The sequence below is a fragment of the Lynx canadensis genome, chromosome B4 (assembly GCF_007474595.2).
Source record: "Lynx canadensis isolate LIC74 chromosome B4, mLynCan4.pri.v2, whole genome shotgun sequence".
Classification (NCBI taxonomy): Eukaryota; Metazoa; Chordata; class Mammalia; order Carnivora; family Felidae; genus Lynx; species Lynx canadensis.
Window position 1 is genome coordinate 130,970,560 of NC_044309.1, and position 24,629 is coordinate 130,995,188.

At 51.1% G+C, this 24,629-nt stretch overlaps 1 protein-coding gene across 3 annotated transcripts; it reads right to left on the bottom strand.

The window, feature by feature from the left end:
* Nucleotides 1-4,896: 4,896 nt before the first annotated feature.
* On the bottom strand, nt 4,897-16,785 carry ANKRD54 (ankyrin repeat domain 54). Of its 3 annotated transcripts, none has more exons than XM_030320580.1 (8): nt 16,364-16,785; nt 15,362-15,409; nt 10,307-10,405; nt 7,482-7,553; nt 6,957-7,103; nt 6,757-6,881; nt 6,418-6,525; nt 4,897-6,046 (listed from the first exon to the last, which is right to left on the bottom strand). In XM_030320580.1, exons 1-8 carry the CDS (start codon nt 16,686-16,688, stop codon nt 5,972-5,974), a joined length of 999 nt encoding a protein of 332 aa, XP_030176440.1. In that variant the 5' UTR covers nt 16,689-16,785; the 3' UTR covers nt 4,897-5,971. The 3 variants fall into 3 exon arrangements, with proteins under 3 accessions (XP_030176440.1, XP_030176441.1, XP_030176442.1); XM_030320581.1 differs by having other exon boundaries at nt 6,957-7,004; nt 16,364-16,784; XM_030320582.1 differs by having other exon boundaries at nt 6,957-7,004; nt 10,307-10,400; nt 16,364-16,453.
* Between the last annotated feature and the right edge of the window lie 7,844 nt (nt 16,786-24,629).

Consider the following 24,629-nt stretch of genomic DNA (forward strand, 5'->3'; position numbering starts at 1 on the left):
AGGTGTGTGCCTGGGGACATAAATGCCAATTAACCGCCCCGAGACTTCCTGTTAATGAACATCAGTTCCTCAGCCCTGAAGCAGAGCTCATTTGTGAGCCGCTGGCTGGATCCAAGGAGGCACGAGGCCGGAGAAACAGGCGCTGCAGGGGTGGGATTGTGTCCGGGGTGAGAGGACAAGACTCTGATTTATGGAGGCATCTGCTTACCGCCAGGTTGTTTTAGGGGCTCAGGCTCTGTGTAGGGGTGATACCGAAGCAGGAGGAGGGGTGGCATGGAGGGATGGGGGGGCAAGGGTACCAGCTTGGAGTACCTGAGACTTAGGGGCCATTGGGGGGTATGGTAGGGGGTGCTGGGGAGGGTGCCGGCCCGAGCATCTCGTGGACCTGCCAGGTCCAATCAGAGAGGCGGCACAGCGCAGGGGTCAAGGCCCGGACTTTGAGGGGCGCCTGGGTGGCTCAGTCGGTTAAGCGTCCGACTTCGGCTCAGGTCACGATCTCGCGGTTCGTGAGTTCGAGCCCCGCGTCGGGCTCTGTGCTGACAGCTCAGAACCTGCAGCCTGTTTCGGATTCTGTGTCTCCCTCTCTCTCTCTGACCCTCCCCCATTCATGCTCTGTCTCTCTCTGTCTCAAAAATAAATAAACATTAAAAAAAAAAAAAAAAAAAAGGCCCGGACTTTGAGCCACACTGTCAGGTTTGAATCCTGGCTCCTGCACTTCACGTCTCTGACATCTCTCTGCCTCGGTGACCCGCAGGACTGAGCTCTGTCTGAGCCAGGTCCCAATCGAGGCAGACCACCCTGGGGTGCTCACTGGCTGCTACCAACTGTATGCGACATTGTCAGGGCTTCCCAGGCAGGTCCCCGTCTCCAGCACACCCCTCACAATCGAGCTGAGGAGGCACGACTTACCCACCTGTGCCCCTCTGGGCGCGCTGACAACCAAGTGCTATCCTCCCAGGCTTTCGGAGTGGGAGAGAGTCACCAGGCTGGCATGGACCAATCACAGGGACAAGAGGACACCCTGGTGCCTGGGCTGGGGCTTCGGGAAAGATGCCTTTGCTTCCCTGAGCCTGTTTCTTTATGTATAAAACGAGTTGATCATACCTCCCTGAAACGCTGAGGCCTCAGTGTTCACTTGAGAGCGAGCCAGTGTCCGGGGGTGGGGGGAGGGTTGGGGCTGTGTGTGATTCCCTTTGGGAGGCAGAGCTGGGGCGGGGGCGGGGAGCCAGGGACTTTGTTGGGATTGCCCGGGCATCAGTCCAGCTTCCTGACCTCCTAACCTTGCCTTGGGCTCCATAGCTGAAGCAGTCTGGGAAGCAGACTGGTAGGAAAAGGGCCAGACCCTCCCTACACCCGAGACTGGTCATGGAGACTGAGATGTCCCCTAGTAGAGACCATCGTCCGTTCATCCCGACTGAGTCCCGGGGGACACGGGTGGACATTGGCACTTTGGAAATCTTGGCAGAGATTATGTTAGACCTGGGCTGGGCCCCGGCAAGCTACTTCCTCTCGCTGAGCCTCAATTTTGTGCATCTAGAAAATGGCGGCAGCAATATGTTGGCTATCTTACATTTTCTAGCAAACACTAAATCAAAGGACTTGTATTTAGGGCCTGCTGGCACGTAGTAGGAGCTCAGCCAATGTCCTCGCCCTTAGTTTTAGGAAACTCTGCTTCTGAGAAGGCTCTAATTTCAGGCATGGTGGAAACAGCGCGAGCGTTGGGGGTGGGCCCAGGTTGAGCCCAGCTGCCCAGTTGGATCCCTCTGGCAAAGCTGTATTTTTTCCTCGCCATCAAAAGCAGTAGCAAGGCTAGTTATCTCGACGGATGGTTGTGAGAACGTGTGAATATTCTTCTCCAAGCACTTAACCTCTGTTTGCCAGGGTTTTTGTCCTTTTGTTCACTGCTGTATTCCCACCTAGAACATTGCCTAGACCATAGCCAGTGTTCAATAAGTATTTATTTTATTTTATTTTTTACATGTATTTATTTTTGAGAAAGAGAGACAAAGCGTGAGCGGGGGAGAGGCAGAGAGCGAAAGAGACATAGAATCCGAAGCAGGCTCCAGGCTCTGAACAAGCGGTCAGCACAGAGCCTGATGCGGGGCTCGAACCCACAAACTGTGAGATCATGACCTGAGCCGAAGTCGGACGCTCAACTGACTGAGCCACCCAGGCGCCCGGCAGTAAGTATTTCTAACGTGAATGAAACGTGAGGTATAAAGCAAAGGACCCGACCCCGAAGGTGACATCAAAGGACGTGGATTTCTTCTTTCTGCCTGCCCCCACATCCTCCCCTCTTCCTGCTCCACAACCCCCCACCCCGCCCCTGCCTGCAACTCAGTAACTCCCAGAGCAGCCGGTAATAGAATTAACGCCTGTGCCCGTAACCTCTGCAGAGTTCCCCATCCTACCCCCCCTGCCCAGCTCAGCCAGCTTAGGGCCCACTTGTGTGCTTTCTGACTCACGCCAATGTCTGGCGCTGACTTTGACTGGCTGGCTCTTCAGACAGACTTGGGGTTGCAGACATTTCCTGGCTGGAAATGGGGTGAGGCAGATTGGCTGACTGTCTAGCGGTCTGGCAAGTGTTTGATGACTGGCCTATTGGGCTGGGGAGGGAGTGGACCATAGCCCCTTCACTCGTCCCAGTGACCCATTCTCCTGGTTTTGTGGCTACAGGGCCAGGAGTGGGTGGGTGAGGCCAGGAGGAGGCTGGAGGGATGCATCCTGCTCTCCAGGTGGGGATGGCTTGGTCCAGGCCAAGGACTTTTTAGGAGTCAGCCAGTGAGTCTCTGTCAGGCTGTTCTAGAAACACCTGAAGTCATCTCAGGGCAATTTCATAAAGTCCCAGAACCCTCCACCCTCTCAGCTCTGCCACTGCCAAAGCAGGCTGCCCTGGGAGATGGCTGGTCTCAGAAGTACCTAGGTACCCAAGTACCTAGGATGCCCTTGGCAGGTCTCCTACCCCTTTGCTCCCTAAGTTCTTTTTTTTTATTCTTTTTTAATTTGTAAGTGTTTATTGTATGCATTTATTTTTATAAATTTTTTATTTATTATTTTTGAGAGAGAGAAAGAGAGAGACTGAGAGCAAGCAGGGAAGGGGCAGAGAGAGAGGGAGACACAGAATCGGAAGCAGGCTCCAGGCTCTGAGCGCTCAGCACAGAGCCCCACGCAGGGCTCGAACTCACAGACTGCGAGATCATGACCTGAGCTGTACTCGGCGGCCCAACTGACTGAGCCACCCAGGTGCCCCTAAGTGTTTTTTTTTTTTTTTTAATGTTTATTTGTTTTTGAGGGAGAGAGAGAGAGACAGAGTGCCAGCAGGGGAGGGGTAGAGAGAGGAGACACAGAATCGGAAGCAGGCTCCAGGCTCCTTCCTAGCTGTCGGCGCAGAGCCCAGCAGGAGGCACCAACCTACTAACCTCGAGATCGTGACCTGCGGCGAAGCGGCACACTTGACCCGCGGAGCCACCCAGGCGCCCCTGCTCCCGAAGTTCTGTAGCAAGGGTTCCTAACTTTTTCTGAGTGTGGACCCTGCTGCGAATGAAAGCTATGGCCACTTTTATCGGAAACACACATGCACACCCTTCACACAAAATCTTGCACAGTTTCTGGGGGTTCGTGCCTCTCCGAGAGCCCATTTATTGAACCCCTTAGCCCTGAAGCTGACAAACAGCTTCAACTCTCTCCAGGGTGATCGCCCCAGGGGTAGGGTGTGGTATGGAGGCCCAGAGGGGCGGGTCCCAAGAGAATGGGCCCACTGAGTTTGAGGTCCATGCCCTCCCACCCCTGCCTCCCCTTTTGCCTTGACCCTCTCCTGCCCAGCCCCACCCCCGGGCTCACGGGCCAAGGGGCTTGTGTGTAGGCACCAGCCCCAGCAGAGCCTCTAGTGAGGGCAAAGTCAAACGTGCTCCTGGACCTGAGTGGGCAGGGTTCCTCAGAGGCAGAAAAGCCGCCCACCCTCGTACTTCTCGCACTCCCCTCTCCTCACTCCGCCCCTCACTCCTTGTCTTTCACAGCGCGCCCCTCCCCTCAGCACCGCCCACCCCACGGCGCCCCGCCCCTCGGCACCTCCCTCCCTCCCGGCTCCCCTCCCCTCGGCGCTCCCCTCCCCTCAGCACCTCCCTCCCTCACGGCGCCCCGCCCCTCCGCGCGCCCCTCCCCCTCCGCACCGCCCCCCCTCCCCCCGGCACCCCTCCCCTCAGCGCGCCCCTCCCTCACGGGGCTCCTCCTCTCAGCGCGCTCCTCCCCTCCCTCAGCCACGTAGACGGGCAGTCCGTTTACTCCGCGGCAGCAGCTTGAGCTCCGGGGAAACTCGTTTGCTTCATCGGCCCCTCGCTCTCCCCAGTCTCGGGCCTAGCACGCTTTCCCTTCCCCACCCCTGCCGTCCTGGTGGGGCTTCTCCTCTCACAGGGTCCTGAAGGCGGCCCCCAGCCGGTATCTCCTACCCACACAGATCTTTTCTCTTCGGGGCCTGGGGAGCAGCTGGGCTCCGCGGGTTCAATTCCGATCTGATCAAGCTGGGCTTTGGGGGACAAGCTCCCTTCTGAAAAGTAGCCAGGGCCCCGGTGAGGTGAGAGGGCAAGCGGGGCAGAGCCAGGGTGGACGTGGATGGTGACGGGAGTGGGGGGGGGCGGGGGGAGTCTGTCTTTACTCCGCAGTCAGCGCTTTGGAGAGGGCCAGGGGGTGCCTCCCCCCCACCCACCCCGCGTCCCCCCTCTTGTGGCAGACCCCTGCCGTGAGGCGCCCTGCCTTCGGCGTGTCCACTGCCCACAACGCGGGCAGAGTCTGCTCCTGCAGGGGCAGGACTGGGGTACCTCCCTTACAGCGAGTCCTGCGCCTCCTCGAGTGCCTCAGTCTCCCCAGGCTGCAGCCACAGAGAGACGTCCACAAACTTGGTGGCTTAAAACAACACACATTTATTCTCTTACAGTTCTGGCGGTCAGAGTTCTCAAATCAGACTCACTGGGCTAAGGTCAAAGTGTCAGTAGGGCTGGTTCCCTCAGGGAGATCTGAGGGGAGAATCTCATTTCCTTGCCTTTTCTGGCTTCCGTGGGCGCCTGCGTTCCTCAGCTCTGACCCCTTCCCGCTGTGTCTCCTCCCTCCTCTCTGACCTGCTTTCCTGTCACTCGGGTCCCTGCGATTGCATCAAGCCCACCTGGGTAATCCAGGAGCGTCGCCTTGCCCAAAGTCCGTTAATTTAACTATGTCTGCAAAGTCCCTTTTGCCCGATAAAGTCATGTTCACAGGTCCCTGGGGATAAGAACGCGGCCATCTGGGGCGGGGGCGGGGACCTCTATTCAGCCCACTACAAGTAGGCTGCAGAAGGGACCACTCCGCCCTGCTGGTATTTCAAAGGCTGGGAGAAAAAGGGTGGGCCTTTTCTGCCTTGGGTTCAGCAGGGTCCTTCCAAGCCTTGTATCTCTAGGGGCTGGGCTTCACCAACCCTCCCTTCCAACCGGAGACACTCCCTGAGATGTCTCCTTGAAAGTCAGGTGGCAAGTCGAAATCTAACTGCTGGTGAGGGGTTCAGGGCCAGCCAAGAAGCCCCCGAGGGAGCCTGCCTTCAGCCCACACCCCGCTGGCTGTGACAAGCCCACGGCCCGGAAGGGACACAGAGAAGGCTCTGGGGCCTGCCTCGGGGGGCAGGGAGGCCGCGAGACGAGTGAGGCCCGCTAGGACAGCGCGTGTCGGCCGGAGCTGAGGTGTGGCTGCTGTGCTGTGGGAGCGGAGGGGGAAGCTGGGGGCTGTGGTCCCCGCCCACAGAGATGACAGAGACCGTGGCTGGGAGCGGCGCCGAAGTCACGGAGCCTCTGTGAGAGTGCGTCTCTGCCCTGTAGCATCTGGGGGCGAGGCCTCACCAGACACGTGTGGCTCCAAAGTCCCAGGTTCGGGCTTTTCCTTTGTGATGAGAGAGCAGCGGGGGCAGGGGGAGGGCAGCGGCGGCAGGGCAGGAAGCCTGGAGCATCTCTTGCTACCTCTTCTCCGTGTTCTGCATCTGCAAGCTGAGGGACGTGAAGCTGGCCAGGAGGTCGGTCACCTCATCCACCTGTGGGACAAAACCACGGCTCTGTCACGGGTGCCACGACGGGCCCAGCTGTCTCGGCCCCCGATCTCCACCCTGATGCCACAGACTCGGGAGGGTAGACGTTGTCTCCTGGGGCAGGTGGTGGCTTCACTGACTGTGGAGCAGCTGTCCGATCGATAGTCCTGGACTCCAGCTGGTCTCAGACTGTCCCCGAGAGAAGGGCCACAAGTGGCGTCAAAGGACGCAGACAGGGGCTTCGAGGTCCACAGGGGGCTACAGCCCCCCAGCCGCGGCCTCTTTCTACTCTGAACGTCTAGCTGTAGCACAGCAGAGCGGCACCGGCCCCGAGGCTCCCGCCAGGCCCTGGGTCTGGCCCTGCCGCCGCAGCTCACCTGCTCTCTGGTGCTCGTCATCTGGAGGCGGGTGCAGAGGTCGTCCAGCCGTTCCCGCTGCTCGTGCCGCCCCAGGCGCTCCAGGTACTCCCTCAGCATCTGGATGATCTGGAACAAGGGGCCGGGCTGAGTTGCTGGGGGTCTCGCTAGGTGGCAGAGAGACAGAGCTGCCGCCGCCGCCGCCGCCGCCGCGAAGCCCAGTGGAGCGGTGGCCGGATGGGGTCGGTGTGAAGCAACCCAGGCGCCCGGGTGCGCCCGGGCAGGCGTGTCTGTCTGTGGTCCGGGCGCCACCTGTCCGGCGCTTGTTTGTGCCGTTGGCCCAGCGTGAAGGGCACTCACCTGCTTCACCTCCAGCCGCACAGCCTCCAGGCACTGGGAGTGGCCCTCCTGCAGGATGTTCAGCTTTGACTTGGCCAGGTGCAGGGGCGTGCGGCCAGCTCGGTCCAAAGCATCCACACGGGCCCCTGCGGGAGCAAGCGGAGGTGAGCGCGCTGGGGGGGAGGGCGAGAGAGGAGGGCGAGGGGGCGGGGAGCACGTACCTCCTCGCAGCAGTGTAGTGATGACGGGGACATGGTTGGTGCAGGCCGCTGAGGAAGAAGAACAGGGACCTGAGAGTCCGGAACACCAGGGCCTGGCCCCGTGTGCCAGCTTGGCTGCAGTCGCTGGGACTGTGCCTCCAGGTGTGCCTGCACCAAGGCAGCAACGGGGCGGGTCCAACTCCCTCCCCGTTCAGCTAGGGAGACCGAGGCTTGGGGATGGGACCTGCTGCACCGCGAGCCATAGTGTGGGTCGGCCACGGGGCAGGAACAGGCTTCGGGTCTCACCTTCCCTAGCAGAGCTCTGCTGAGCCATTGAGGTTGCTAAAGCAGCTGTGCTCAGGACCCAGCCAACCGGTGACCCAAGGGGGAGTCCATGAGAGGCAGACTGGGGGCTGGTGGTGGCCCCGGGGGCTCGAGCTCTCCCCAGATGATAGGAGATCCTGCTGGGAACTTACAGACAGGCCCCCGGGCTCTCCATCAAAGGAGCCTATCTGTGCCGCAGAGAAAGGTGTCCTGGAGGCTTACCCAGGTGCAGCGGTGTATTCCCCAGCCCATCTCGCTGGTTGGGATCAGCCCCGTGGTCCAGGAGCAGCTGCACTGGAAACAGGAAAACCCACAAGGACTCTAACCGCCACCCCTACCTAGCTAAAGAGGCTTCCTCAAAGTGTGGAATATTGAAAGCAAATACGGTTCTCTAGGTTGTTTCATACATCCGTTCGTTCGTTCGTTCGTTCATTCATCCACTTACTCACAGGGTTCGTGTGCAGGATTCTGAGGGCCAGGAACTAAGGATTCTGGGAGAGCCTCCTGGCCCATGCAGGTTTGAAAAGACTGAGATTTTTTTTTTAATTTTTCAAATTTATTTATTGAGAGAGAGACAGCACGAGCTGGGGAGGAACAGAGAGACAGGGACACAGAATCTGACGCGGGCTCCAGGCTCTGAGCTGTCAGCACAGAGCCCGACGCCAGGCTCAGACCCATGAACCATGAGATCATGATCTGAGCCAAAGTCAGACGCTTGACTGACTGAGCCGCGCAGGCACCCAGAAAAGACTGAGATTTTTAAGGGTTAGAGAATGTTCTTCCGGGGCGCCTCAGTTGGTTAAGTGTCCAACCTTGGTTTCGGCTCAGGTCACGATCTCACGGTTCACGGTTTGTGAGATCAAACCCTGCATCGGGCTCTGTGCTGATAGTGCGGACCCTGCTTGGGATTCTCTCCTGCTTGCTCACTCTCTCTCTCTCAAAAATAAACATTTAAAAATTTTTTTTAACGTTTATTTATTTTTGAGACAGAGAGAGATAGAGCATGAATGGGGGAGGGTCAGAGAGAGAGGGAGACACAGAATCTGAAATAGGCTCCAGGCTCTGAGCTGTCAGCACGGAGCCCGACGCGGGGCTCGAACTCACGGACCGCGAGATCATGACCTGAGCTGAAGTCGGCCGCTTAACCGACTGAGCCACCCAGGCGCCCCTCAAAAATAAACATTTAAAAAAAAGATGGGGCGCCTGGGTGGCTCAGTCGGTTGAGCGTCCAACTTCGGCTCGGGTCATGTTCTCGCAGTTCAGGGGTTCGAGCCCCACATCGGGCTCTGTGCTGAGAGCTCAGAGCCTGGAGCCTGCTTCGGATTCTGTGTCTCCCTCTCTCTCTGCCCCTTCCCTGCTCATGCTCTGTCTCTGTCTCTCTCTCTCTCTCTGTCAAAAATAAACATTTAAAAAAATAATAAAAGAAAATAAAAGAAAATAAAAAAAGAAAGTTCTTCCAACAGCAGTGGCTACTAGTAAGGGCTCTCAAGGACATTTTCTGCTCTTTCCACAGTCAAGCGCCATAGTGGGAATTAGGCCAGTAGAAGATGCTGAACATCCCCCTCCCTGAGAGTCTCTATGCCCTCTCAAAGGTGGGTCGTGGTATTGAGGGCTTATCAGTTACCCAGATGGATGTGCAGGCAGACTTAACTCATGTGACAAGGCCAGGTTGAGCCGCATGCCACATACAGAAACCAATGCAAGAGGTACCTTAGACCTAAATGTAAAAGCTGAAAGTCTTTTGAAAGGCTGGTAGAAGAAAACAAGAGAGTATCTCTACGACCTTGGGATAGGCAAGGTCACAGAAATCCTTAAATATGTCAAAGAAATGCTAACCATTAAAAAGAAAAGATCGATAGATTGGGTTCATTAAAATTAAGAACTTCGGTGGGGCGCCTGGGTGGCTCAGTCGGTTAAGCGTCCGACTTCAGCTCAGGTCACGATCTCGAGGTCCATGAGTTCGAGCCCCTCGTGGGGCTGTGGGCTGATGGCTCAGAGCCTGGAGCCTGCTTCCGATTCTGTGTCTCCCTCTCTCTCTGCCCCTCCCCCGCTCACGCTCTGTCTCTCTCTCTCTCTCAAAATAGATAAATAAACTTAAAAAAAATAAATAAATAAAATTAAGAACTTGGGTTCACTGGGGTGCCTGGGTGGCTCGGTCGGTTAAGCGTCCGACTTTGGCTCAGGTCACGATCTCACAGTTCGTGGGTTTGAGCCCCGCATCGGGCTCTGTGCTGACGGCCCAGAGCCTGGAGCCTGTTTTGGATTCTATGACTCCCTCTCTCTCTGCCCCTCCCCCACTCACACCCTGTCTCCGACTTCGGCTCAAGTCATGACCTCGTGGCTCATGGGTTCGAGCCCCACGTCCAGCTCTGTGCTGACAGCTCAGAGCTCAGAGCCTGCTTCGGATTCTTTGTCTCCCTCGCTGTCTGTCCCTCCCCTGCTCGCGTTCTGTCTCTCTCTCTCTTAAAAATAAATAAACACTAAAAAATTAAAAAAAACAAAACAGGAAAACGAACCTATGGTACTCAAGGTCTCCGTGGGGCTAAGGAGCAGAAAGGTAGGCTGCCAGGGTGCTGAAAATATTCTTTTCTTTCCTTTTTTTTAAAGTAGGCTCTACACCCAATGTGGGGCTCAAACTCACGACCCTGTAGGGCTCGAAGGATCACGACCTTGATCATGTGATCAAGAGTCACGCGCGCTACTCACTGAGCCAGGCAGGCACCCGTGTTAATCTTCTTTAGCTTCATCTGGGTGGTGCATACATACAGAAAGCTCACCGTTCATGAGTTAAACCACATCCAAAAATGACTCTTAAAAGGGGGAGGGAGGGGCTCCCCTGCTGCTGCGCTTGGCGCTGAGTAAATGTCGCCTGAACGTCTTGGAGGCCTGGCCCCAACCACAGAGTCAATCGTATTCTTTCCCCTTTCTGGCAGTGCTAGTTCCACAGGCCGAGGGAGTGAGGAGTCCCCCCCCCCCCCCCCCCGACAGCACCTCTAGAGAGAGGCTGCTTGCCCAGCTCCCCTCTCCCCTTCCTCCCCGGGACTCACCGATCCGGTCATTGCCATTGCAGGAGGCAAAGTGCAGAGCTGTGCGGCCCTTGTCATCAGCTGCACAGGGATCCGTGCCATCTTCCAGCAGCTGCTGCACTGACATCACCAAGACAGAGGGAGGGAGGGCGACAGAGAGGTAGTGTGAGTTACGCTGCAGCCCCCGGGGGTGAACACGGATGCTCAGGGGACCCTGCAGGTAAGGCACCGATAAGCCATGGGAGAGCGAGCTCCTCCTGGATGCCGGCCTTACAGGGAATGTCATGACAAGGGACTTACTCTCCTGAGGGCACAACTGGGAACCCCCGATTTGGGCTGCTCAAACTACGTCTAGGGTTAGAACATCATAGAAGGATCTTGGCCCTCAGCGTCAGGAGTTCTCGAATCACAGAAATCCCCGGCACGCAGACTTTGGCCCCACATCCATTTGGATACACACCCTTTCTAGTTGGACACAGCAGCCCAAGCTGCGGGGCAGAGCTCACTTTGCTCCTGGGAGGTGGCCTTTTAGAGTGAGTGGCCTGAGCACAGGTTTGGAGCCACGAAGACTAAGTCCCAGGCTAAGCTGGGTAACAAAGAAAGGAGTATGTTGCCAATGGCACGGGGCAGTGGAAAGAGCGGGGCTCAGAGCAGGAAGGCCTGAATCTGGGTCCCAATTCACCGGCAAATGGGAATAATCTCCACCCTGCCAATCTCCAGAGCTGCTGTAATAACAATAATGGATATGAAATTTCTTCGTTGCAAAGTACGGAGCCATTATAAAATGTGACGCATTATGTGACACATGTATGTGTCCAGCTGAAATGGAGAAATTGCTGCCAAACATCATTTTAGAGCAACTGACATTTTTAGTCTCCGCCAGGAAACCTCTCAAGGACTCCAGACGAAGCCCGGAATCTCCTCCTCCTCCTTTACTTCAAGCTCAGGGAGCCACTCCATCATCTGCGGGTCCTCAGTGCCCAGTTCACCTCGTCTGCTCTGACATTAAAACGCCGCGCTGGTTTTGGATATCGTCCCCCTACGCCGAGCACCAGCCTGGCAACAGGTACCTGACTGCTAAGCCCGGTGACCCCCCCAGCCAGGTATCATGTCCATCTTACAAACCAGGAGAAGCGCCCCACTACGTGATGTGCCCCGGGTACATTCACCCGGCTATCGGGGGGCAAAGCTGCGACACAAGCCCAGACTTCTCTGGTCTCTCCAGAACTTAGACCTCTCCAACTAAACACATCACCTCAGCTTTTTCTTTTTTTTGGGGGGGGGGGAGGGGGGAGGTTTATTTTGGAAAGGGGATCACTTTATATTCTTTTTCTTGAATTATATTGTAGGTTTTTTGTTTCGTGCATCTTACTTAATACTTAGGATCGAGACGGGATTTGCGCAGCTCCAGGATCGCTGTTGACTAACTGAATGAAGGTGGTAGGAAAAGGATTAGGAGAGTGGAAGAGAAGTAAGGACTTCAAGCCATCTCAGTACATTCACCAAAATACGGGTTGTATCAAAGAGATAAGACAAAGCTAAAAGAGTCCATTCTCTTTTGTGATTTGTGCAGGTATGGTCTTTTTGGTTGGTTGGTTGGTTGGTTTCTTTCTTTTGAGAGAGAGAGAGAGAGGGAGGGAGAGAGAGAGAGAGAATGCAAGGGGGGAGGAGGCAGAGGGAGAGGGAGAGGGAGAGGGAGAGAGAAAGAGAAAGAGAAAGGAAGGGAGTCTCAAGCAGGCTCCACGCTCAGCGGGGAGCCCCATGTGGGGCTCGATTCCATGACCCTAGGATCGTGACCTGGACGGAAATCAAGAGTCAGATGCTCAGGGGCGCCTGGGTGGCGCAGTCGGTTAAGCGTCCGACTTCAGCCAGGTCACGATCTCGCGGTCCGTGAGTTCGAGCCCCGTGTCAGGCTCTGGGCTGATGGCTCGGAGCCTGGAGCCTGTTTCCGATTCTGTGTCTACCTCTCTCTCTGCCCCTCCCCCATTCATGCTCTGTCTCTCTCTGTCCCAAAAATAAAAAATAAAAAAAACGTTGAAAAAAAATTAAAAAAAAAAAAAAAAGAGTCAGATGCTCAACTAACCAACCGACTGAGCCACGTAGGTGCCCTGGGCAAGTCCAGTCTTTTTGGAGAGCACTACAGCAGTATCTACCAGAAGCCATCAAAATATGCATATCTTGGGGCGCCTGGGTGGCTCAGTCAGTCAAGCATCCGACTTCGGCTCAGGTCATGATCTCGCGGTCCGTGAGTTCAAGCCCCGCGTCAGGCTCTGTGCTGACAGCTCAGAGCCTGGAGCCTGTTTCAGATTCTGTGTCTCCCTCTCTCTCTGACCCTCCCCCGTTCATGCTGTCTCTCCCTGTCTCAAAAATAAATAAACGTTAAAAAAAATATTAAAAAAAAACAAAAAACAACAACAAAAAATATGCATATCTTTTGATGTGATAACCCCATACCTGGGAAATTATCTTAAAAATGAAAAACCGTTGTGCAAATATATGACTAACTAAATAACCCTTGCTTTGTCCCTCTGAAGGCATGACGGGCATCTTTTAAAAATTGTGTTGGGGCGCCTGGGTGGCTTAGTCGGTTAAGCGTCCGACTTTGGCTCAGGCCATGATCTCGCGGTTCTTGGGTTCAAGCCCCACATCAGGCTTTGCGCGGACGGCACAGAGCCTGCTTTGGATTCTCTGTCTCCCTCTCTCTCCCTCCCTGCTCATGCTCTGTCTCAAAAATAAATAAACATTAAAAAAAAAAGCTTTTGAAAAATTGTGGTTTTGATTGGAGAATGGAATGCTACAGTGATTTTTGGTTTTTACCTTATAAGCTTAAAAAAAAAAAAACTCCTACAGCCATGTATTCATTCTACAAAGAGGGGGAAAATGACATTTCCATTTTGAGAAAACAAATGGCGACAAAGACCGTGAAAAATTACCCAGCCTACAAAATTGTGTATACAGCACAGTTTGCAAGCCCATAAAGAAAAATTCTCTGCGTAGGACAAAGGATGGGAAGGGACAGTGTCACCAAAATATCAACAGAGATTATTTCCTTTGCTGCTTATGGATGTTTTTCTTATATATTTCCCTAAGCTCTCAAATATTTTAAATGTGTATATAATTTTCATATATGTGAAAATATGTTATTATTTAACAATAGCAGGACATCAATTTTATGCCCACGGTAATTGCTAAACTACAGCAAAAACCCAATAAACATGCGGAAAAGGAGAAGGAAATGCTGACCATAGAGAGAAAAGCAATAAAGAGGCTAATCCTACAGAGTCACCGTCGGAGCCTTGTAAGAGCCTGGTAAACCTAAGAGCCATTTAGATTTGAAGATGAGTATGTCAGAGACTCTGGAAAATTACAGCATTTCTCTCAGTATAATGAAACCACCAACCATGTGAGTACCTGATTCAAGATGAACTAGGCTTTCTGTGGAAGGGAAGCATAATTCAAATATTCTCTGGCCACATACTAGCAATCTTAAAAAGAGAACACATCATTTTTTCCTTGAAAAGCTATCTGGGTTGCTGCTGAAATATTCCAAAATATTCAAGTTCATGGAAAAGGGGACCAAAGCGAAGAGAGCTGAAAAGGCCTCCGGTTTCCAGGCCTGTTCACTAGGCTATGCCAGGGGTAATGGAACCATTTCAAGGCCCATGGTTTAAAAATTTTTTTTAATGTTTTTATTTCTTTTTGAGACAGAGAGAGACAGAGCATGGGTGCGGGAGGGGCAGAGAGAGAGGGAGACACAGAATCCGAAGCGGGCTCCAGGCTCCGAGCTGTCAGCACAGAGAGACAACAGCGTGAGGGTTCCGTCTACTGTTGCTGACCTTGAAGTTAGAGGGAGAAGACTCCAGGCCAAGGGATGTGGGTGGCCCCTATACGTTGAAAAGGCAGAGGGAGACCGAGTTTCCTCTGGAGCCTCCAGAAAGAAATGTAGCCCTGCGGATACCCTGCTTTCAGCACGGTGAGATCTGTGTTGGATTTCTGACCCCCAGAATTGTATGGGCGCCTGGGTGGCTCAGTCGACTTCCGCTCAGGTCATGGTCTCGCGGTTTCTGAGTTCGACCCCCCCCCCCCCCCCCCGTCGGGCTCTGCGCTGGGATCCTCTCTCCCTCACTCTCTGCTCCTCCCCTCCCCAAGTAAAATAACTTAAAAAAAAAAAAAAAAGGAAATTTGTGTTGTTTTAAACCACTATGTTTGTGGTAATTTGTTGCAGCAGCCGTGGACAACGAATATATGGATAAACTTTGATTTTTTTTCCTCTAGAACTTGCCCTTCTACCTCTGATGCTGCCACTGCCCTGTCGGCCAATGAACGCTGGACAGTAACAATAAAAAACCAGAGTGGTGGGGCCCCTGGGTGGCTCAGTCGGTTAAGCGGCCGACTTCGGCTCAGGTCACGATCTCACAGTTCGTGGGTTCGAGTCCCACGTCGGGCTCTGTGCTGACAGCTCAGAGTCTGGAGCCTGTTTCAGATTCTGTGTCTCCCTCTCTCTGACCCTCCCCCATTCATGCTCTGTCTCTCTCTAAAAAATAAATAAACATTAAAAAAACATTTTTTTAATAAAAAAAAAAGGAAAAAAAAAAAAACAACCCAGAGTGGTGTGCTGCTAGGAGCCCCTCCCACTCCCTTCACATATCCTGTCAACGAAACAAGTCTGAGAACCACTGACCCAAGTACCGCAAAGCCTCAGCTCTGTTCAGACGGCGTCTCTCCTGGCAGTTAAAGCTGACTGTTTGTTCCTGTTAGCCAGAAATTCTAAAAAGCTCCTACCCTTGTTGCCAGGTGCCAAGGATAAAAAGCAGACCTGGTCCCAACCTCAGGGAGCCCACAGAGCGATGAACCCTAGGACATCGGGAAGTTCAGGGTGACAGGGATGCATGGGAAGACGAAGCATGTAAGCCAGACTTGTCTCTTGCAAGTGAATTACAGTTATACGATATATACTATGAGCTTGGTCCAAGGGGTGAGCTGGCATACTGAATTCAAGCACTGTCTTGCCAGGAACTGGTTGCCTCGAGTTTTCTTCCCCTAGCCCAGAGGGCTAGCCCTGCTTTGCACACTCACCTGTTTCCACGTCGTTGGCATTGGCCGAGTCCCTCAGCCTCTTCAGAGCTGTGAAGAGAGCAAGAGAGTTCCAGTTCAAAACAAAACAAAACAAGTCATGATGAAGCCGAAAGTGGATGGCTTCCTAGCTAATCCACCATTCACCCACGATAGCATCTAAAGGGACAGAAAGGCACCAGGATACAAGAGACACTACCCTGGAAACAAGGAAAAAACTTGAAATGCGGCACGGCAAATGCGAAAAGCACATTGTGTCACAAATCCTTCAAGGCCTCTGGAGTCAGCTCCTGGCTCTCCATGTCACCCACACAATGTAAAAAATACAATGGACATATCAGAGTAGGAGTTTGAATCTGGCAGACATGGGTTCTCATTCCAACACGGCCACTTTCTGAAAGGTATGTGACTTGGAGCCAGGCAATCTCTCTGAGCCTCAGTTTCCTCTTCCACATAATGGGAACGGTTTCTGCATGGCTTGGAGTCATTGTGAGGATCAGAAATGATCACATACCGCCCCACAGGCTCTGGCACACAACAAAAGCAGAGTGATCGCCGCATGTTCATCACCTTCCTCAATGCACCAAACATCCCCATAAAGCAAGTACTGTACTCACTTTACAGACGAGAAAACTAAGGCTGTTAAAGCTAGTTCGCCTAAGGCTTAAACGAGGCACAGGGGTCCACACCCGGTCTGTGCGTTTAAACGAGTTGGTAAAACTTGCCTCCCCTGTCCGGTACTAAAAGTAGTCTCCAGTGCTCCATTTTATTACCTACTTACTGATAACCGCCTGGAGTCATGAAAAGTTTCCGTTCAGGAATTACCAAGCGCTTAAAGACAGTCTCTTTCACCTTCACGGTCCTCAGCCGCGCTAACATCCTGATTCCTACTGAAAGGAGACTCGACTCGGGAGGGGTCGCTCGGGGCCCTGGGCTCAGCCGTCCGAGGACCCCGTCCGGAGAAGTCGGGGGAGGTCAGGGCCCCGGGGTGTCCGCGCTCCTCACCGTGCACCTCCTTGCCAGTGGGCCCGAGCCGGCGGTGGGGCCTGGCGGCGCGTCTCAGCCGGCCGGCGGGGATCTTACACCGCAGCTCATCGCGGGGCTCCGCGTCCTGCTGCCACAGGACGTGCAGGTAGCGCAGCGGGGACTGGGCCCCGCCAGACGCCCGGCCGGGGAGGCCCGCGCCGCCGCCCAAAGCAGACCCGAAGTCCGCGAAGGAGAAGAGGCCCTCGGGGCCCGTCAGCGGCTCCGGGGCCACGGCGCACTCCCCATCCGAGCTCGAGCGGCCGGAGCGCGGCTCGTCGTCCGCGCCCCCGGCGGCGGCTGCCATGGCAACGGCTCTGCGCGGGGCCTGGCCGCCGGAGCCTCGTTCCCGACCCACCAACCGACCCGCTTCCTCCGCCCTAAGCCTCGCTGTCAGCGGGCGAGCGGGCGGGTCCGGCCTGCAACCACGGCAACCGAAGGGGGGGGCGGACTCCTGTCGCGAGCAGCCAACCGGGCACGGTCGGGGCAATAGAATTGGTTTCCGGCAGCGCGATTGACGGACATAATAACCAATCACAAATTTGAACGGCCTACGCCCTCGCCGTACGTCGCCGCCGGAGCCAGTAAAACAGCTAAGTTTAAGACACCCTTACTTTTCCCCCCTCCGTTACCCCCATCGGGTGAGGGAAAGATAACGGGCAGAAGCTTTAACCAATCCCGTTAAGGTGATCTGCAACCACTCTCTAAGGAAAATTAAGAAGCCGAACTATGGGGATGCATACGGTTGCATTTCAAAGCAATGAAGTTTAAAAAAAAAAAAAAAAAGGACTTCCTGGTGGGAAGTGCCTAGTGTAAGTAGGAAAATGAGAGTGTGTTAAAATTGGGGGCTATTACCGCAAACCGAGGAGTAATAGCTTCTAAATGCGAAAGATCCCTTTAGTTTGGGTTCTCTCGTAAGCCCGGCGTTGATCACTGATTTACAAAGAATTGTAATTTAACGTAATTGCCCCACAGCGACACTGCAGTCCGAGAGCCAGTCGCTAGGAGCCAGGTAACTCTGTGTTCAGTTTCGGACCCAAGATCAGAGTCGCTGCTCGATGAGATGCTCACAGCCCTGTGGGGGTGGATGGAGCCGGAAACACGGACGGGCTCCGCGCGCAGTGAAAATGAGCTTAGCAACCCCCTCGCACAACCCACTATCCCATAGACACTCCTATAAGGTGGACAAGGAGGACCATCCCTATTTCACAAACGGGGAGTTGAAGCCAGAGAGACAAGGGACTTGATTATGGATGCCCAGCTGTCTTTGGACAAGGGCTTTGGTCCAGACAAAAGTTCTTCCTTCTCATTGAAGGTAACCTTTCTCTGACAGTTGAAAAGCACTTTCAGAATTTGTAGTGCTCTCAGAACAACATTGTGAGGTTTCTCATGGTACTGTAATGGAGAAAAATACTGTTTGTTTGCTCTCCTCTGCCCCTTAGCCGATAAGTACATATATGCCAAATCCACTTGTAGCTAGAAGGAAACCTAGAAAAGAGATAAACACTGAACATGTGTCATTTACTAAGTGCTTGATATATATTGCACCATTTATTTCTCCCCTACAAGAGTCTTAGCAGGTAGATAATGTTACACCCACTTTGCAGACCAGGAAATTGAAGTCCTGAGATGTTATATGAATTATCCAAGGGTACTGGGTTAGAAAGTTGAAGAACTAGGATTTGAGGCCAGAGCAGCCCTCTCTATCACACAGTTTTCTGTAATGAAGAACCTGCTGGAAACCTGGCTCCAGAGAGTTTAAGTGACATCTGGGTATTTATATCTCACTCCTGCTGAATGTATCTGGAAATAACTTTACTATTCATTCCTCCTCTTTTTCCATGTAATAACCACCAAGGTAGTCTCCTTCCCTCTAGTCTCTCTTTGTAGAATTCAAGGTGCACATGCTGGCTAACACACAATTCTTTTCTTGTCTGTAGGATCTGCCTACCCACTGAGTTCAGACTAAAGTGCAAACCCTTTATCCTAGCAGACAGCCATTGTCTTCCTCCTACGAGCGCGTCTGGTCCTCAAGCAATCTAGTCCACTAAATATGTGTGCACTGTCACAATCTTTTAATTTGAGCAGGATCTCTACACATTTAGAGGCGATTGTTACTTCTCCTTTCTAAATCAACGTCGTTGAAGTATAAATTACATAGCCCACCCTTCTGTGTGTTTGAAAGCCACTTGTTCTTTTGGATTAGAACAATAGGATGTGGGTTGAATGTGGATCCAGTTAGCCATAGCCTCAGGGCTTTACACTTGAACTTGAGCTGTATTCTCCCATGCTGCCTGGCTTAGCAACTGGCAACACCACATTTGACTGACTGACTGACTGAATGAATGAATGAATGGAGATAGTATAGCCCAGTGGTTGAAACCATCAACTCTGGAGCCATGAATATGTGGGGCCATGGCTTTGAGCAAGTGACTTTACCTTTCTGAGCCTCAGTTTCCCACCTATAAAGTGAAGGTAATAGTAGTATCTACAGCATGTGGTTATCACAAGACTAAATGATATAATGTGAGTAAAGCACAGAGCTTGGCACAGAGTTAATGCTCAAAAAGATGGTAGGTATTGCTATTATAATAAATACGGGTAGGATGCAGGCTAGGGCCATACGAATCCTGTGCAACAGTGGGCCCATCACACTGGCTTGAACTTAACCTAAGGGTACTGCAAGCATTCACACTAGTCATTTTTATTTGGTTAATCAGCAAATAAAAATACGAAACACTTGGTGGGAGACAAAGAAAATACCTATAATGTTTGCCTTGTGGGAAAAGCTTCTACCTGGGAATACAGGGACTTGGGCTCTAAGTCCTGTCTGGCCCAAACTCACCTTGTGATGTGGGGTTAAGTATCTCCTTTCTTTGGGCCTCAGTCTTTCCATAAGAAGGTATTGTTATAGGTCAGATACTGACACTAGTTCAGGCCAGATTCAGCAGGATTTTCCTTTCATTCTTTCTCTCACCCTGTTGGCCTTCACAGTATCTTAGAGCCATTTGAACTGATTGCCAACATTTAAAAGTTGAAAGTTTCACATAACGTTTTTAATTTCCAGAGTTTTTAAAACATGGGAAGATATGGGGTGCCTGGGTGGCTCAGTCGGTTAAGCCTCCAACTTTTGATCTCAACTCGGGTCTCGATTTCACAGTCATGAGTTCAAGCCCTCCTCTGTACCTGGAAATACGTCATATGGTGATTGTGTGCCTTTTCAATATCATGCTAGAGAATTGCTCGCAAACCCACAGAAGGGCCATCTGACTCTGGGGAAATTTAACCCTAACAATTGATGAGGACCAGTGATGTTTTCCAACTCTGTAAAGTTAGAAGTTCCCTTGGAGGAAACAGATAAGATGCAATCATTTTTTGCATACCTGATGGAGAAAATAATCCCAAAGGTTACAGTTTTATTATCCTATAGGGTATGAAATATGATTGGCAATCATAATCCAGTATTCCTTTAACTCTTCTCAAACTCTTTCCAAACCAGCTCTGTCATAGTGTTGGTTCCTTCATTAACGATTAAGTAAGCTTACTCTTTATGGTTATTATAATCATTTTTTTAACAACTGATAATTTATTACAAAGTTTGGAGAATCGTATTTTTAATTTCTTAAAGGTGCTAACGTTTTGTCATCACATAAGTTCCAAAATTGTTTGGTTAGCTATTTGTTACTAATGTTACCTATAATATAAAAATCAAACATTTTGAGGTATGAATGACCTACAGTAGAATTCCCACATATGAAGTGTACAAGGCTGATGATTTTTGACAAGTGCGTATACTCATGTAACAACCACCCCAATCAAGATAGAGACGTGACAATGATATTTTCAACAATTTGAGAATTTTTCTTTTAGGCTACAGAGAGGGGGCCCTGTGTTTTCAGAAACATGGTTATTTATTTCTGGTGTTAAAAGAGACGACAGGCCCCAAAGGGAGTCACTTGTACTAAGCCCTACGTTGGCAAACCAAGACTCAACACCCAAGCTAATTGCAGCTTCAACCCCCACTCCCTGCCCCAGGAATGTAGCCTTTCACCAGTTACCTGGTCAGGACTAGTGAGATAATCTGCCGCTCCCCTTAACAAGGAGACCTTGCCCGAAGTGTGCATTCTTTCTTTTTTTTAAGTTTACTTATTTATTTTGAGAGAGAGAGTGCAGGGGAGGGGCACAGAGAGAGGGAAGAGAGACAATCCCAAGCCGGCTCCACGCTGTAAGAGCAGAGCCTGATGCGGGGCTCAAACCCACAAACTGTGAGATCAAGAACGGAGCTGAAGCCAAGAGTCGGATGCTCGATCGACTGAACCACCCAGGTGCCCCAAAGTGTGCATTCTTTGCTAATGATTTCCTCTCCACCTTTTAAAACCTTTCCTTGTCTGCAGCCCAGCGAAGCTCTTTTCTATTGCTAGATGGGCTACCGCCCCATTGATGAATTGTTGAATAAAGTCAATTTGATCTTTAAATTTACTCAGGTCAATTTTTGTTGGGAACAGTGGGCAAGAACGATTGTCTTGATGTTCATGGTGATAGAAGGGATACAACTTAACATGTCAGGAAACAGCCTGATGCTTCACTGTTTTGTTTTGTGTTGTGTTGTTCTGTCTAGCGGACTCCATGTACTAAGGAGCCTCTAGTTCTGAGAGCTACTGCTCTCCCAGGGCCCACATATCACTGCAGTAAACGTGGGTGACAGGGGCTTGTGAGACCATGCCCCGGAGAATGAAACAGTGAGTGATCTACAGACAAATGCGGGGTTCTCGGGGAGTGGCGCTCGAAAGGAATCCTGTCGAAGAGACCAGGCCAACTGCAAAATATAAGTCATGGCTCTTCCGAGTCAGAGAATTTCCGGTGTCAAATCCCAGGCAAATGAAGATCAAGAGAATCAGGGCAGCTTTTCAGTGGCTGAACCCTCTCGACGACTCCCCCGGGTAAAATTGTTCCAGGAGCTTTGGTCTGTCCACAGTTTCTTTGGCTTTGGAGTACTGATTTTCCATTAACAGGGGAGCCTTGCAAAATCAAATACCGTGTGATCAGACATTTCATAGTCTGTAATGGGGTTCCATATTTATTTATTATTTTTTCAAAGTTGTGTTTCTAAGCCAGCTTAAGATACTGCCAGGCAATGGCCTACGTTTCAACTCAAATGCAGTTCTACAAATATGGGCCGAGAAGTGCAAGGGGGAAGGGTAAGCTAGTTATCGCAATACAAGTGAGATGATAGTGGCTTGGACAAGAATGATAGAAACAAGGTGGTAAGAATTGAGAGGGAACATTTTGGAGGTAGAGCCACCAAAATGCAGATGCACTGAATGTGTGTTACAAGAGTCAAGTCAAGGGTGATTCTGAAGACTTTGGCCTCAGCATATGAACACATTAAAGTTGCCCCTAACCAAGATGGGAAATACTGAGGGAGGAACAAGGTTGAGGCAGAAAGTCAGAAGCTCCATTGGGACATGTTAAGATATACACTATATATAGAGAGATATAGATAGAGAACCCGTAGAGTGTGTGACTCTTGATTTCATGGTTGTGAGTTCAAGCCCCATACTGGGCGTGGAGCCTACTTAAGATAAATACACAAATAAATAATTTTAAAAATAATAGGAAATTACAAAAACAAAACTAGGTAGGAAAGAGACCTATTTTATTGTTTTAAGTTCATTTTTATTTTGAGGGAGAAAGAGAGAGCACGAGTGGGGGAGGGGAGCGAGATCATCTCAAGCAGGTTCCACAGTGGGAGAATCCCACCGGGGCTCAAACTCCAAACCCTGAGTTCATGATCTGAGCCGAAACCAAGAGTTGGATGCTCAACCCACTGAGCCACCCAAGCACCCTGAAACTATTTATTTAGAACGAGAAATCACAACACAAATTGTGCAAGAAATCATGCCATTATAGATTGCAATTTGTGACCTTAAAAACCTGACAAATGGGGGCACCTGGGTGGCTCAGTCCGTTGAGGTCCAACAATTGATTTCAGCGCGGGTCATGATTTCATGGATTTGTGAGTTCGAGCCCCATATGAGCTCTGCGCTGACAAGGTGGAGCCTGCTTGGGATTCTCTCTCTTTGTCTGCCCCTTCTCTGCTCGCACTTTCTCTGTCTCTCTCAAAATAAATACATTTTTAAAATCTGGCAAATAACACAAACATCACAAAATCCAGAAAAGAAACATATTTGTTAGTTTTCTTAAACACCGCCATAGTTCTTTTTCCTTTTTAAGCTGAATATGCTTTGATCACCTCTTTAGATAACAACAATTTTGTATGGTCACTTTCGATAATGAGAATGGAAAAATAATTTAATTTTTCCTCTAGCATGTTAGATCGAAAAATTTTTAATTACTTTTTATTTTCATTTTAAGTTCCAGTATAGTTAACATGCAGTGTTACGTTAGTTTCAGGTGTAAACATGTTTATTATTGATAATTTAGGAAAACTTCTTCCGATGCCACAATTCCTTTTCAGTAATGTCATGAACATTTTGAGAATTGTCAAAGTTGGGGGCAAGCTGTATCAAATTTTTGTCATATGAAATGTAATTTTTCAGGTAATTTCAAGCTTCCTAGTGCCCTGATTAACCTTAAATAATCCTTTCATTGAAGACACTCATCGATTACAGTGAGTGGTGGGTATATCTTACACACTGGAAGGCCAGCAAAAACTTCACACACAGAAGAGGATCACATAAATATATTCTACTAAACTCAGAGATTCCCAGCTGGATTTCCTCTAGCTGAGTCCCAAACGCCACTAAATATGATACAGGGAAGTTTGACACAGGAGAAATCAGATTAGATGGAGAGTTTTAAGCAATTGCTGTAAAAACAGTACTTTGGCAAATTTTACAGAAACAGGGGTGTCTAACTGGCTCAGTTGGTAGAGCACGTGGCTCTTGATCTCGGAGTTGTGAGTTCGAGCCCCACGTTGGGTGTAGAGACTACTTAAATAAATAATTTTTTTAAAAAAGAAAATCTACAGAAGCAAAGGACCATATGAGCACATTGCTGAGACCCTCCTCAAGCCACAGAAGAGTCTTGGGGAACCAAAGGTCCCTAAATTTTAAGCTTTAATTCTACTGATGTTGGCGGGCTGGGTCTGAGGACCCAGATGGGGCCCTGCAGGACCAGCCAAGAGGGTCCCTGGCTTGGGGCATGATCCAAACATGAAACCAAGAGCCAGGAGGAAACATGAAACATGAGCAAGGAGGAAATGAAAACAGTTCACTGGAAAGTGTACGAGATAGAGTATAGTAGATGGAGTATCTGGGAGACTGGAAAGGAAAGGAGAGCGAGTCTCTGTTGCTTGGGGTCATCTGTTTATTATATCAGAAAAGGGCCCAGGAAAAGGATGACAAAGGCGAGTGACAGGTGAACAACAGGTGTTATTTCATAAATCACTTTAGGTAGGAGGGACTGATGCCAGCTTTGGCTAAGGTTTGTTTGAAGCTGATGTTCTGGAACATGTTTGGGATCCTCATCTGCTCAGATGTTATCAGGTGTTTGGGGGCCTAAGAAGAAACTCAGAGAATGATTAACTTTCTTGCTTTCCCCTTGGAGTGGGAACACAGCTTCTTTGGTTTATTGAGACGCAAGGTGTGATACAAACAAAAGTAAATGTGGCCTAGCAGAAAAACAGCAGAGAAGCAGTCTTTCTAAAAATGGGGTCCCTTCAGTTTCCCTGTCTCACCGTGATGGTTATCACCTCTTGGTGATAGTTCCAAGGGAAGGCAAAGCAAAAACCTGACACAAAGAGCTGGGATGGGGCAGGGCATCGCCATTCTAAATAGGATGCTCATAGAACGGAAGGTAGAACCAGAGCGAAACTTGCACCTATCTGGGAGGACTGCATTCTATAAGCGACACCAGGTTAAATGTGAATGCGAAAAACCCGAGGTGGACTGTGCCTGGCAGGGAAAAAGCTGGAGTAGCTGTTTTAAAAGAGGAAGCAGAGGCTGGGGCCTAAGGAGGGCGAGGAACACTCCTAGTCACACAGCATATCCGCAGTTGAGCAGGGACTGGAATCCAGATTTCTGTTAGGTGTCGTGGCTGAGTAGATGACCACACTAAGGCCCTTGGCCCACATGCCGGTTTTCGCTGGTTTGTTTTAGAACCCCATCTCTAACTGGAGGACTTCTTTAGGAGGAGCACCCACCCTACTTCCCGATTGGAAAAAGACCACAGCCCGAGCTTGGAAGCTGCATGGGTGGGTCGCAGGGCCGCCTCTAGGGCCCCACAT

What these genes read in the sequence shown, in the direction of transcription:
- ANKRD54 (XM_030320580.1), bottom strand. Translation starts at nt 16,688, where the DNA reads ATGGCAGCCGCCGCCGGGGGCGCGGACGACGAGCCGCGCTCCGGCCGC. An exon ending in CAATGGCAATGACCGGATCG is followed by an intron (nt 7,554 to 10,306) that starts GTGAGTCCCGGG and finishes TCCTGTTTCCAG; the next exon opens with TGCAGCTGCTCCTGGACCAC. An exon ending in TGCGGCTGGAGGTGAAGCAG is followed by an intron (nt 6,526 to 6,756) that starts GTGAGTGCCCTT and finishes CCCTTGTTCCAG; the next exon opens with ATCATCCAGATGCTGAGGGA.